This window comes from Nansenia antarctica (assembly GCF_963989245.1).
Source record: "Nansenia antarctica genome assembly, chromosome: 14".
NCBI lineage: Eukaryota > Metazoa > Chordata > Actinopteri > Argentiniformes > Microstomatidae > Nansenia > Nansenia antarctica.
Genome location: NC_137684.1, coordinates 19,408,649 through 19,422,494, shown reverse-complemented (window position 1 = coordinate 19,422,494; position 13,846 = coordinate 19,408,649). Strand labels below are relative to the sequence as shown.

The following is a 13,846-nucleotide window of genomic DNA, read 5'->3' as shown; positions in this document are numbered from 1 at the left end:
ATGGTGAGCTCACGCATATACACACACACACACGTACACAGACACACACACACACCGCACACACATACACCCACACACAGGCACGCACACACACACACACACACACAGACAAATGTACTTACTGTAAGTAGCTTTGGATAAAAGCGTCTGCGCTAAATGAATGAAAAATCCAGCGATTACCCTTTTGGCAGTCAGTCAGACAGTCAGTCAGTCAGTCAGTCAGTCAGTACTGATAATGCCCCTCCACTCTGCTGTGCGTCCTCCAGGCGTTTGAGCTGGCTACTGGAGACTACCTGTTTGAGCCCCACTCTGGAGAGGACTACTCCCGTGATGAGGGTGAGTGTCTTCCCTGCCTCTCTTAATAGGATCCTCATAGACACCACAGAGACACACCTGAGCTGAGCTGTACTGGGCTGAGCTATTTACACAATCACCATAGCTGCTGAAACAATGTTTGAAAAGGAACAAGATTCAAATGTGAAACGATCTGAGCCAGCTCCGGTACGTTGGGTTTGGATCAGCCCTGTTGTGTGTAAAGCCCCATAGACGAACTTCAGCATGTTGAACCACTATTACGCATGATTGTACTGTTTTGATACTTGATACTTGAATAACAGCTCGAGTTACGATCGTTCGGATCGTTAACACGTCATGTATTGTCATGCTTCGTTGTTACTATTGTCATTTGAGATTTGCCCGTCAGAGATGTGTTACATGATATCACTTAGCATGGAACGAGATAGAACTGTAGTAGAACTGTAGTGGTGGTTAGAACTGTTAGTTCATTAGAAGACATTTTGTAAATGAGACCTCTTGGTTTTGTAAATAGTTGGAAACTCCCCGGGTACCCTTGGAAAATGTGAACAGTGCCCCCCCTCCTCTCCCTGTCCACTATCTATTAGACCTGAACCTATCCTCACACTCTCCATCTATACCTTCACTTGTCTTATCCCTATGACTACATCTATACCTGCCTTACCCAAATACCCACATCCACATCCTGCCAAACCCCTATCCCAGTGGATCTTTCTCCTCACATTCTACATCTTTGATCTCTACCCTCCCTCATCTTGTCCCTCTTTCTGACCTCCATCTATGTGTACATCTATGTGGACTTAGCCAATACACCCCCACACACCCGAAATCCTGCCACACACCCTTCAAACTCACCCCACGTTCCACACTCCCTCTCGCCCCCTCACTCACCCCTATCTCCATCATGTACTTGATGTCCCCGGGGGAGGCTGGTGGAGGTAGAAATCAAAGGACGGGTCTCGTTGTAATGCATGTCATGGAATGAGGAATGGTATCAAACACCAGCCTCCACTCCACTCCCCCCTAAATATACACCTACTGGATTTACTGCTGTTTGACCTAACCTGGCCCATATCATCACGTCACATTCACTCTCCACACTCTCCGTTGTCTATCCCGTTTAGTGCCACTGTCCTCCTGCTCACTGTCACTTAAAAGCCCGTCTCTCAATCTTCTGATGTCAGGTTGATCTCATAGTCGTCAAGCTCATCATAGTTCCCATCGCATTTGACACCATACATTTACGACTCGTATTGTTTCATGCTGTGCCATTACTCCATACGACTTCATACCATCCATGTCAACGGCAGGTAGACCGTACGTGTAGACTCTGCCATCATGACACATTGATTTACAAGGAGAGCCACTGAATTGTATTCAGTCAGTATCATAGTCCACCCATATTTGTTGCCTCGGATATAGGCATGTTTCTCTCGACTTCATGCGCTCCATCTCACCATCGTTGGTGCGGGGGTCACTAACACTAAGCTCTCTTTTCCTCTCTTTGACCTCCCCTTTCTTTCGTCCTCTCCTCCTCTTCTTCCCACCTCCCTTTTTCTTGTTCTCTTTCTCCTCCTTCCACCTCCCTTTGCCTCTGTCTTTCTCTCAATCGTCTGGCCTCCTTTACCCTCCTCCTCTCCCTACTCCCATCCTCCCTTCCCTTCCCCCCTCCTCCTCCTCTTTCTCTTCCTCCTTTCTTCCCTCTCTCTTGTGTAGACCACATAGCCCACATCATTGAGCTGCTGGGCTGTATTCCGCGGCACTTTGCGCTCTCCGGAAAATATTCCCGCGAGTTCTTCAACCGAAGAGGTAGCAGTGGGGGAAGGTGCTGGTGGCACTGACTGACACACGGACGCCTCAATGGACACACCGACACAGTACAGACGGACGGACAGATATACAGACCAGGGGGAGTGGGGAGATTAGACATTATTTAATAAAGTGTCAATTGATCCATTGAGAGACAACTGGCCATGATTAATATGCACATTGGTTAATGGATAATTCACTCTTCTTTAAGTTTTACCCCATTGGCACAGTAAGAGGAAATATTTTCCCTTCTTTAACGTACTTCTCACTAGGGGTGCAACGGTTCAGTTGGCCCACGGTTCGGTACGGTTCGGTATTTTGGGTCACGGTTTTCGGTACGGTTCGGTTCAGAAACAAACGTTCCAGACCAACTCGACCTCTGACCAAAGGCCGCGTTCGAGGCATTCACGTGGACGCTCCGGCGCTCTCAGAGCTAATTTACGAACGCGGCCAAATTGATCTTCTCGCCATAAAGCTTAAGCGTACAGTGGGCTTCCTGTATAGATTTAAATCTTGCTTTTCCTTGGCTTCCAGAAAACGTCTTGTCTCCGCCCTTTTCCTTTCACAATTGGATTATGGTGATACAGTATATAGGTTTGCTTCTCTGTCCACTTTATCCAAGCTAGACCCCCTGTATCATTCGGTTCTAAGATACATCACCAATAGTGCCTTCAGGACCCATCACTGTACACTGTATAGTCTGGTTGGATGGCCATCTCTTTCTGTCAGAAGGCTCCAACACTGGTACACTCTTGTGTTTAAAATCATCTCTGGCTTCTTACCGAATTATCTGGGCCTGAAGTTCATCCCTATACCGAGTGGCTCGGGTCTCAGGTCTCGTAGATGGCTACAATACAAGGTGCCACTTATCATGAACAATGTTGGAAGGGCAAGCTTGTCTTATTATGGCCCTTGGTCTTGGAATGACCTACAGACTACTTTTAAATTAGAGGCCCTTATTTCCATAAGTATCTTCAAGCGTAGATTAAAGGATGTGGTCACCGCTCGCTGTACCTGCTTTGGTTAGACTTCTCAATGTTTTAATCACCTTGTAAATACCCCTACCATTGTTTGTCTATTGTATTGTTGCCACTGTCTTATGTCCTGTCTTGTTATCTGAACTGTTTTTTTAAGCTACTATTTTGACCCTGTCTTGGCCAGGTCTCTCTTGTAAAAGAGGTTTTAATCTCAATGTGACTTCCTGGTAAAATAAAGGTAAAAAAAAAAAAAAAAAAAACGAAAACCGAAAACCGTCACGGTTCACTAGTGAATTGAGCCGTGGAACGCAAACCGTACCGTCCGTAAAAAAACCGAGAACCGTTGCACCCCTACTTCTCACCAGATGAGTCGTCGTACTGTTCGCCAGTCTCGATTGGCGACAGGTGAGTTTGGGCCCCGTCTGTCTGTCTGTCCAACCCGGTGGCTCCTCCAGGCGGCGGTGTGTCCGTCAGTCAGCTAGCGTGAGAGTGTGCGTGTGTGTGCATGCTGTAATGCTGTCCCGTGCCTGTTCTCTTGTGGCGTGGTGGCGGTGGTCAGATCACATCGCTCTGGTCATGGAGCTGCTGGGGAAGGTCCCACGCAAAGTGTTCGCCGCCGGGAAGTTCAGCCGAGAGTTTTTCTCCAAGAAAGGTAACGTCGCAACACGAGCCTCGAAGCTCACCCTGACCAGGGCACAGAGGAGAGGCACACAGATTAATATTGATGAATTGAACCATTTATTTAGCTAGGTTAAGTCTCATTGAGGTCACATTTTCATAGGTCTCTAGGAGACCTAGTCCTACAGTATACACAGTATGTCTAAATATAAATGCACTTATACACATTGACATACCACCGATTACAGTTGTTACTCTTGTCAACCTAAGATTGAAGGCTGCAGACTAGTTATGTGTAGAAGCCTGTCTGGTTGGCTGCCACTTCAGTGGATACCTTCCAGTGAAAAAGTTCCCATAGCGACCACATATACAGTAAAAATACAGAAATGCATAGACACTGCACACCCGTTTAAAGCAAATAAAATGTTGGGTATCCTAAAAGCCATTGTAGTAGGCCTTACAACCAATACTAACACAGTCATACTGCTACTTAGGAGTAACACCAGTAATCACATAGTCACACACACTCTACACCACTTGAATGAGTTATGTCCTCACTGAGGTCTGTCTGCCTGTGTGTTGTTATACTGTATGTCTCTTTTCCTCTTCGGTAAGTACATGTACATATCTATTACATATCTCTATTTGAAAACAGCCTGTGTTATCCTGATGCCTCCCTCATATTCTGCCTTTCTTTGATGTTCTTTCTAGGCCAAGGTCTTTCTCTCTGTGCATGATTTCTTAATTCACTCTCCTTTTATCTCTTTGGTAGTAAGAGGTCTGAGTCACCCAGCTGTCTACTCCCCCCCCCTCTCTCTCTCTCTACCTCTCTCTCTCTCTCTCTCTCTCTCTCACTCTGGCTGGCTGGGTGCCTCAGGCAGCGTCTCAATACTCCAAAGTGGCTTCCGTCCTTGTTTTTACTTCATCCACGCGGATATGTCAATAATTAAGTTGGTGAAAGCAATACGGGTTGGGGGAAGCCTACGGATAGATAGGTGTGGATGAAGGAAAAGAGAAGGAAAGGAAGGGGAAAAAACACCCACTAGAGAGTAGCAGCTGCAGCCCCTGTCTGAGCTTATCCCCCCCCCCCCCCCCTCTCTCTCTCTCTCTCTCTCTCTGTCCCTCTCTTTGTTGGCATGATTTGCTATTACACTGGGCATGCTAACCCATGACTCCCTCTTCTTCACTCCCTCCTCTCTCTCCTCTCTCTCTACCTCCCCCTGCAGGTGAGCTGAGGCACATCACCAAGCTGAAGCCCTGGTCCCTGTTCGACGTGCTGGTGGAGAAGTACGGCTGGGCCCCGGAGGACGCCGGGCACTTCACCCACTTCCTCCTGCCCATGCTGGAGATGGTGCCGGAGAAGAGGGCCTCGGCCGGGGACTGCCTCAACCACCCCTGGCTCAACTCGTAGCGCCACCGCCCCCCCACCCCCCGACCTGAGGTCTCAGGGCAGCCTCCAACCAACTGCTCAAAGGCACTGCTCACACACTGGAGAGAGAGAAAGAGAGAGAGAGAGAGAGAGAGAGAGGGAGAAAGAAAGAGAGATGGGGGGGGTGGGGGGTGGAGGAAAGGCGGGATCCTGGCCCCACCACACACACGAGCGCACACACACACACACGCACGCACACACACACACGCACACACACACACACACACACACACACACACACACACACACACAAGCACAGCTAAGCATACACACGAGTACTACTCATACACACACAAGTCTATCTACGTGACACAGCCACTCTCACGGATAGACACAATAAGCGCCCGGCTTGGGGTCACATAGCTCACCCTATCCCCTCACAAGAGCAGAGGGGAGAGGCCCAGGATGAGATTGAGGATGAGACAGGCTCCCAGACCCACATCATCCACATAACTCCCCCTTACACGACGTGACGGAGGTCTAGAGATAGTAATACAGTCGGCCGTCCTGGTCTCAAACATTTGACCAATGCTCACTCCCCGAGTCCCTCCCTACTGATGCTCTTGTCTTCCCCTAAGCCACAGTTCATGTCTGGGTCTGCCTGGTTCTCCACTACTGATTTAACAGCTGCTCTCACATTATCATACAGTACAAGGGGAGGGGGGGGGGGAGGGGGGGAGTCAATGAGTAGCTCTCTCAGAACGCTGACAGTGAGAGCTCCATCTGCTGTGACCTTAAAACAGCAGGGCCCGAACCTGCTGAGACAGAACAGAAAGTGTGTGTGTGTGTGTGTGTGGAGGTGTGGAGGTGTGTAGGTGTGTGTAGGTGTGTGTGTGTGTGTGTGCGTGCGTGTGTGTAGAGTACATGTTTTAGTGTGTGCTCGTGTGTGTCTGCATACACTCCGTACAGCGCGACAGAGGCCCTTCAGAAGAGCGGATGGGGATTTGCAGATCAGAACAGGAGTTGTCTACTCCCTCTGCTCCTCTCTCTCCAGCCTCTCCAGCCCACCCCACCTCTCCACCTCCCTCCCTCCCTCCCTCTCTCTGCAGGAGCACTGTGCAGCCCATCCCACCAGGACTAAAAGCAGTGTCACTGAACTGTTTACATTCCCCACCCCCCTTCCACCCAAAGCCCCATACCCCTGCCCTGTACCCCCCCCCGCCACCCCACCCACCAGACATGGAGCTGCATGCCCCGACCCAGGCCACTGCAGAGACACGAGGGGGACAGCCAGCCCAGCAGGGGGTGCCAGAGAACTGCTGCCACACTGAAGGACGGACAGACAGACAGACAGTCAAAGCAGACAGACGGTCAAAGCAGACAGACGGTCAAAGCAGACAGGGCACGGAACAAAACGAACAAGAACAAACAAAGAAAAAAACTAAAAAAAGACTGATGCTGAGTCGGACCGCTTTTGTCTATAAAGAGTTTCTCTGTCGTGAAAAAAATAAAAATCGTGAAAGAGCATGGAGAGGCTGAAGGATTGACAGGAGGGATGATGATGATGATGATGATGATGATGGACAGGTGTTAGAGTTGTGCATTTTATTGGTTTGTTTGTTTTCCTTTTCTATGTTTGTTTTCTTCTCCTGTGCTTTTATTTTGAAGGCGAGTGAAGGAGCCACTCTCTCCTTGACCGGTGCCCCGTGTGAGGAAGACCGACATCCTCACGCTCCCGTTTTCAACGTTCCCCCCCTTTCCTGACCTTGTCCTGTCACATCATTTCAGACTTTCTCCCTATCCTTCCAAAAAACAAGAACAATCCCTATGATTCCCTGTGGCACGTTTACCAGATCTGATTATTACTATCTATCCCCCCTCCCCCTTACCTACAGAGGAAACCCTACATTTCTGAGCTTCTCCAAGAAGGGGTTCGTCAAAATGGAGGTTGCACTTGTCTTTGTAGATGTCGTTCAGGGATTTAAACCTTTGTACATAACTCTGAGATTAAACTCCGGCTCCAGAGATCACGAGGGACCGATTTGAACAACACACATCATTCCTAAACCAACAGGCCGTCACACCCACGGACAGCGCAGTGGTCAATAGCAATGGCTGGGCCGCTATGGAGGGCCTGTGGAATGTCGAACTAAACTGCGCCACTCTGTGGCTGATGAGGGTACTGCGTTTCCTGCACACTGCAGCAGCTCTCAGTGCCAATGCTCCAACGTTCCACTCTCTCCACTTCTCACTCATCATCACAATTAGTCCAGTTGCCTATTTTTTCGCAATAAATAAAAATGAGTATAAGTAAATGGTGAGATATTTTTAAAATTATTCGTTTAAAGAAAAATAAATGAGAAAAAAAGAAAACAAATTTCTCTGGTGTTGTGACAGTGAACGAATCTCGTCCTATTGAGGTGATTGTGTTTGTCTGTTAGAGATGTTATTATTTCTTTTGTAATTATTATTATAATGTTATTATTACTGTTATTATTATTCTGATTAGTTCTTTTTTACTCAGTTGTCACCTCTTCCCCTCCTCTTACATGAACAGTGCTGCTCTGTTTTGGACTAGTGACGGTGATGAAATTGATCAACATTTTTGCAATAATAGTAAATTATGATGAATTTTTTGCACCAAAAGCTCCCGATCTCACACTTTCAGCCATGCTGACTGTTCTTCCTGACATCGACAGAATCCCGTCTCTTGTCTGTGTTTTTCATTGACAGATTTAATAAAATTGTAAATTAATGGATCCCCTGTCTTGATCTGGTCTTCTACACTCTGGCATAGCAGCAAGCAGCAGTAACAGGATACAACTGAAATCGTATCAAATTGAACTGCTGCTAACATCCATATATACAAAGGAATGAGAGGAAAGTCAAGTATTTTTCAATGCATTTATTATTGTTGATATGGGTGGTCAAGTAGTACCACATGCAACTTCATGTTCACTGGTAAGAGTAAACAGATTCAAATCCTTTTTAAATAAATGAGGTCATGACTTTGAAATTACAACATAGTGTTATCATAAAGAATGATGCGCTGAGTCGACACAAAAGCACATTGTAATGCACACTAAAAGCAGGATAATGCCTAGCCATTAGACAAAAGTTACCCTAATAAAACATTATGGAGCAATAACAGACTATCATCTTGAGATCAATAGTTATTAAGCCATCAAATCATCCTTGAGTGGGATCTAGTGAGAATAGTCGCACATGATTCACTCGTTTCTATTCAATAAAATTGAAAATACATTAGATATCTGCTGTGCTTAGTACATTTTCGGTCATTGTTTCATTAGCAGCAAACAAGAAAATCCCTAGAGGCTTCAAGGACATAGGGTCACATAAGCCGAATCTCAAAAGTCTGATTCTTCGCATTCCTCTATCCTCGTCTCCTTCTCAAAACACATGAGGAGAATCTCAGACCCTCTTCTCCTGTGAGTTCTGAGAAGGCGAGGAATCAGAGAAAGACTATTCACATCCACGCTCCCAGACCCTTCAATAGGCTCATATCTGATTGTTCAGCATTTAAGGTGAGAGTTGAGAGACACTTACAGAGATGGATATAGAATAGTTTGTCAGGGAGCTTTTTTTCTGAGTGGGGCAGTCCCACTTATATTTTTCTTTTTTTTAATGACAGATATAGTAGAGATTTAGACAGGAAGGATGGGTGAGAGAGAGAGAGAAGGGATGACATGCAGGATATGTCCGCGGCTGGAATCGAACCGGGAGCCCTGCGGTACATGGTCAGCGCTTAATCCACTACTGGATTAACTAATCACTAATGTGACACTTTAACCATGCATTATTTCACAGTTTAACAGGTACAGTTGTCACTCAGTCAATAGATGAGGTATATATGGCAACGTATATAATGTACGGTAATGACATTATGTCTATTGTGTTTTGATTCCCTTGATCCGGAGAGGAGAGGATGGGGGGGGGGGGTCAGAGGAGAGAGGCACAGTTCTTGAGCAGCAGAGGCTTGGCCAGCTGCAGTATGTCCAGGTTGGGGTCCAGGGATCTCCCCAGGCCCTCCAGCACCATGATGGCAAACACGATGGAGGCAAAGTTACTCTCCAGCTTCACCTGCACAGATGAAACAACAACAACAACATCAACATCAGGAAATCTCACTACACTTCACAGCGAGGTTTCCTGGACAAAGGCCTGGTTTGAATATTCCTAAAATGTATCCATCCTTCCTTCACACTATCACTGACATGACTTGATTGGTGAAAGCCCTGCAGTGGACACCTTGCTTTGAGCAAAATAATCAGATGAGATTATTCAATGATTACTTCAAGGACAGAAGGATGCAGCTTTAAGATGCATTTGTATTAGAACAAGGCCTTAGATTAAGCCTACTCCTTGACTAGAATGCACTATTCAATTGAATAGTGAATCTCCATTGAGCTTTAGTTTAGGATTAGACTTGGCTGCTTTTCGTGATTACAACCCTTGGCTGCAAGCTTCTACGACCATTAGTGAAACTATCCCCATATACCGTATGGAAAAAAAGAAAACGTCAATTACAAAATGACTCATGACTTAGTTTTTTTAGGTGACAAACAGAAACATGAGGTTTCCCACTCCCCAGAAGTGACCACTGAACGATTCCAGTATTCCTTAACGTAGGCTGTCATTTGTTCCTAATGTTTACCTTGTGGTGGATGAGCAATCCAAACACTCTGGAGAGCAACTCAGCCACACGGACCTTGGAAGAAAAAAAACGGACAGTTATATTTGGTGCTGTGAGAGTAATGGAAGCAGACGCCTTTCGGTATCGAACGATAACAGAATGTGTGTTGGTATACTGTACAGCGGTGTACGTACCTCCCCCAGGGAAAGTTTGTTACTGAGGGCGTGGTCCACCAGCTCTGCCATCTCCTTCTTGAAGCGAGGCACATCCCGGCACTCGTTTGCCCTGGCGTGGTTCAAGATCAACTCTGCCACCCGCTCCCCCTGAAGACAAGCCAGGGTGTTATGACAGAGACATCAACCCCGACATCTCTGCGTCCCCCATCCTAGCACTCAAACATGGGAAAGACACAGCTCCTCTCCTCTGACTCCATCTAAAGAAGATATCCTGACTGGGTGCTCAGATGGAAACAGGCACTACTCTCAACCATTCATTCATTCATTCATTCATTCAAAACAAAGCAGTGCAGAGGCTGGTGCAGTCAGCCGAGAGCATCAGTGGATGTGAGCTTCCCTCTGTCCAGGATGTATTACACAACAAACAGTGTGTCAGCAAAGCCCGGGGGATTATCGAAGACCCCAGCCACCCGCACCAGAAACCTTACCGTAGCCTTGGGGCCAAAACCCTGGAGTGAAAACAACAGCTCCTTTTACCAAACAATCAGGCTTATGAACAAGCCCACTAAGGACTAGTGACTAGTATTTAACCTTAAGCACACTCCATGCACACAGACTACTTACCCTTAAGCACATCCCACACACACACACACAGGCACTTAATTCTAATAATATCTCGACCACCTACTGCTAGCCCTTTACCTTGTTCTAACTATTGTCGTTTTTCTCTTCTTTCTCTTGTTGCTTTAATGTCAAGGAACTGAAGCCTAAGAAATTGACTGTCTTATAGTTGAATAATGGGATGTAATGATAAACTTGACTCTTCTGATTCTTCGGCCTAGGGTTAGTGTGTGTGTGTGTGTGTGTGTTGTTGACCCTCACCTGTCGCAGCACCACGGCAGTGAACACTGCTCTGAAGTTGCGCAGGTCTCTGTCACTGAGCTGGGCCACGATGCCTGCGTCCAGCAGCACCAGCTGTAGGGGGGCCGGGGAGGGCCTCATGCTGACCACCACAGTGTCCCACAAGTCAGTGAGAGTGGCCCGGCCCTGGGGGTCCTCGTCCCCACTGCCCACCCCGCCATGCTGGACCAGGATATTCCCCGGGTGGAGGTCACCGTGCACAAAATTATCAACAAACACCTAGAAGAGCAAGACACATATACAAATTTTTACATTTACATTTTTGGCATTTAGCAGACGCCTTATTCCAAAGCGACTTACAATCAATACATTTGAATACTAAGCATGTGAATCATCAGTCCACCATTCGTAGCACGAAGAGTAATCTAGCTCAGGCCCGGGGACGTTGATAGAAGGAAAAACCTTCTCCTATCACCTTCTTCTAAAACCTAGTTTGTTTGTTTTTTTACACTGGAGAAACAGAGAAACCGTACAAGGGGGGCAATAGAAGTTCTTAGGGACACAGTAGAGGGGAAAGCGGGTGTCTTTAGGAGACGTAGTGTGCACACACACACACACACACACACACACATAAACACACACACACACACATACACACAACACACAAGAACTGCCATGACGTTTACATGATATCAAGAAGAGAATATCCTTAGAAGAAGTTGAATAATTTAATAATCAACAAAGATAAACCACTGGTGCAACCAGGCTCTCACCATCTTCAGAAGAGTCTCCACTCCCATTCTGGCTATTCTCTGCTTCACCTCCTGTGGAACCTCAGGGCTCAGATAGTTGGAGATGGGTTCACTCTCCTGAAAAAAAAAGGTAATTATCTCAAACTTTGTTCCTACTGGTGTCGTTCAGGGGAACCATACAAAACTATTTTGTAGAATAGCCTATTTCTTGTCAATCCAACATTGCTCTCATTATTTTGTGGATATAAACGTCATACATATCCTAATAACAGGCCTACACTTCCTGGAATAGTTAATACAAAAGAATGTATTTTTTTAGTAAAAATGCTCCCATCTCAACCCACCTCAAAGGTTTCCACCAAGATGGACCTAGTCACAAATGGCCGGAGGGGTGTTGGGAACTTGACAAAATCGACATCCCGGAAATTCTCACGGAACCTTTCAATGTTCTCGGCTTCAAACCGAAGGTCAATCTGCAATGAGATGATTCAATCATTTAAGGAGGCAATTGAAAACTGTATTACCTAGGATTTAATCTATACTGATACTGTGCAAATTCATTCTGTGTGTCCTAACTGTACAACTGTCCGACTGTACCTGTTTGGTCATGAGCTTCTCAAACTCCTCCACTATCTCAGGCAGACTGAGCCATTTGAGTCCCGGCAGACAGTTGATGAGCCAGCTGCCTGCTCTCATGAGTAGCAGGTCGACTTCTACCTGCCTCCTGATGCCTGGGTGAAGCACCTGGACAGAGAGAAGAGAGAGAGACCGCTCACTGAATATCTCCTGACAGAAGAGGGTCCCATGTCCCAAACAACTCTTACAAGTGTTCTCACTCATGTTGACTTTCTATGCCGTCTTCAATCCAGGGTTCCTACAAGTTTCAACAAGTCAAATTTAATACCTTTTTTAGACCTCTTTGAATAGAATTTTAGACCTATTCGCAACACCATATGATAGCTCTTTGTCATCCTCAAGGTGATGAAATTAGTGACTTCACTGCCATACAGACAAAAAGGTCTGAAGGATAATGAATATAAAACAAATAAGATCCCATAATACTCCCTCAAAAGTAAATTTATTAACATTAACACTTAACAGTTAACTGTAGAAAGTCACTTGAACGTGAAGAGAACAAAGTGCACAAAAAGCTTCCTTGCAGGACAAGCTAATCAGATTTTTAAGACCTAGCACCTCATTCTTTAGACCTAATTAGGAAAAAAAACGTTCATTTAAGCCCTTTTTAGGCCTTATAAATCGGATTGCTGGATTTTAAGACCAGCGCGGGAACCCTGTCAATCAAGTGTACTTCAATCAAGTGCAGAAGGTGTTCTTGGTCCACCAGCCTCGCCCTCGTCACACCCACCTTAATAGCCACAGGTATCAGATGCTCCTTGTCTAAGTTCTCCCCGTCATGGCTCTCAGGGTGGCTCCTCTCTCTGCCCTCCAGCCCCTCGCCCTCCTCCTCCCGCCTCCACCAGGCCTTCCCCAGGCCCCACATGGAGCTCAGGGCCCCCCCCAGCCCGGGGATCTCCCACGCCTCCAGCAGGTCCTCCTTCTCCATGTCGTCCACCAGGCTCTGGAAGTCCAGGTCCTCCACACTGTCCACCCTGGCCCAGCCACGGTACACCTGGGCCACGCAGCCCGAGCCCACGGGCTCCTCGCCCTCGAACACAAAGAACCTCCTCCAGCCCTCGCCGAAGGCCCGGCGCAGACACCGCTTGGTGTGGGCCCAGGAGTGGGGGTACACGTGCACGTGCAGCTTGGAGAAGCGATCGCAGAAGTCAGGAGAGAAGACATCCCTCCGCGTGCACGCCCACTGGCCCAGTTTGATGAAGGTCGGACCCGAGGTTTCCGTCATCCACAACAGGGCGTCCAGCCAGCGAGACGCCCAACGAGAGGAGATGACAGTCAGGGGGTACAGCAACAGGAGAGGGCCGAACTTGAGGAGTAGTACTAAGGCACGCAGGCTGAGACGCAGGAAGAAAATCAGTTTGAGCACCGGCACTTTAGCCAAGGACTTCCTGTCCGTGGTCTGGGGTGCCAGGGAGGCCTCTTGGCACCTGGCTACACATGATGTGGCGTTCACTGCGCCCCAGCACAGCAGTGTGACCTTTGGCACCTGTGTCCAAATCTGGCCTCTTTTTCCTAAACATGTCCTGGTGGTGCTGGGTATAAGTCGTACTCTTGTGAAACCCCCAACTCTGTGGATGGTGTGACGTAGGTTTAAAAGGAAGCGTCTTGCACCGAATGCAGCCATGTTCATCATGATTATAAATTAAACACTTACAAGATAAAAAATGTGCACGATTTTA

The 13,846-nt window shown here is 47.1% G+C and overlaps 2 protein-coding genes across 2 annotated transcripts in view; one reads left to right on the top strand and one right to left on the bottom strand.

Annotated features, from left to right (window-relative positions):
- Positions 1 to 5,130, top strand: part of srpk2 (SRSF protein kinase 2) — a gene marked incomplete at both ends in the record, with an annotated part of 41,078 nt that extends 35,948 nt beyond the window's left edge. Inside the window, 5 exons of the mRNA XM_080544665.1 lie at positions 1 to 3; positions 267 to 336; positions 2,032 to 2,124; positions 3,661 to 3,753; positions 4,946 to 5,130. The exon at positions 1 to 3 is cut by the window's left edge and continues 105 nt beyond it. Coding sequence (XP_080400791.1) covers positions 1 to 3; positions 267 to 336; positions 2,032 to 2,124; positions 3,661 to 3,753; positions 4,946 to 5,130 — 444 coding nt within the window. The remainder of the gene's footprint in view (positions 4 to 266; positions 337 to 2,031; positions 2,125 to 3,660; positions 3,754 to 4,945) is intronic.
- Positions 5,131 to 8,869: 3,739 nt separating this feature from the next.
- adck2 (aarF domain containing kinase 2) lies at positions 8,870 to 13,797 on the bottom strand (the record flags this gene model as incomplete). The annotated part of the gene is made up of 8 exons (XM_080545369.1): positions 8,870 to 9,189; positions 9,764 to 9,817; positions 9,937 to 10,065; positions 10,801 to 11,058; positions 11,553 to 11,648; positions 11,876 to 12,004; positions 12,129 to 12,275; positions 12,898 to 13,797. 8 exons carry the CDS (start codon positions 13,795 to 13,797, stop codon positions 9,049 to 9,051), a joined length of 1,854 nt encoding a protein of 617 aa, XP_080401495.1. The 3' UTR covers positions 8,870 to 9,048.
- Positions 13,798 to 13,846: the final 49 nt, after the last annotated feature.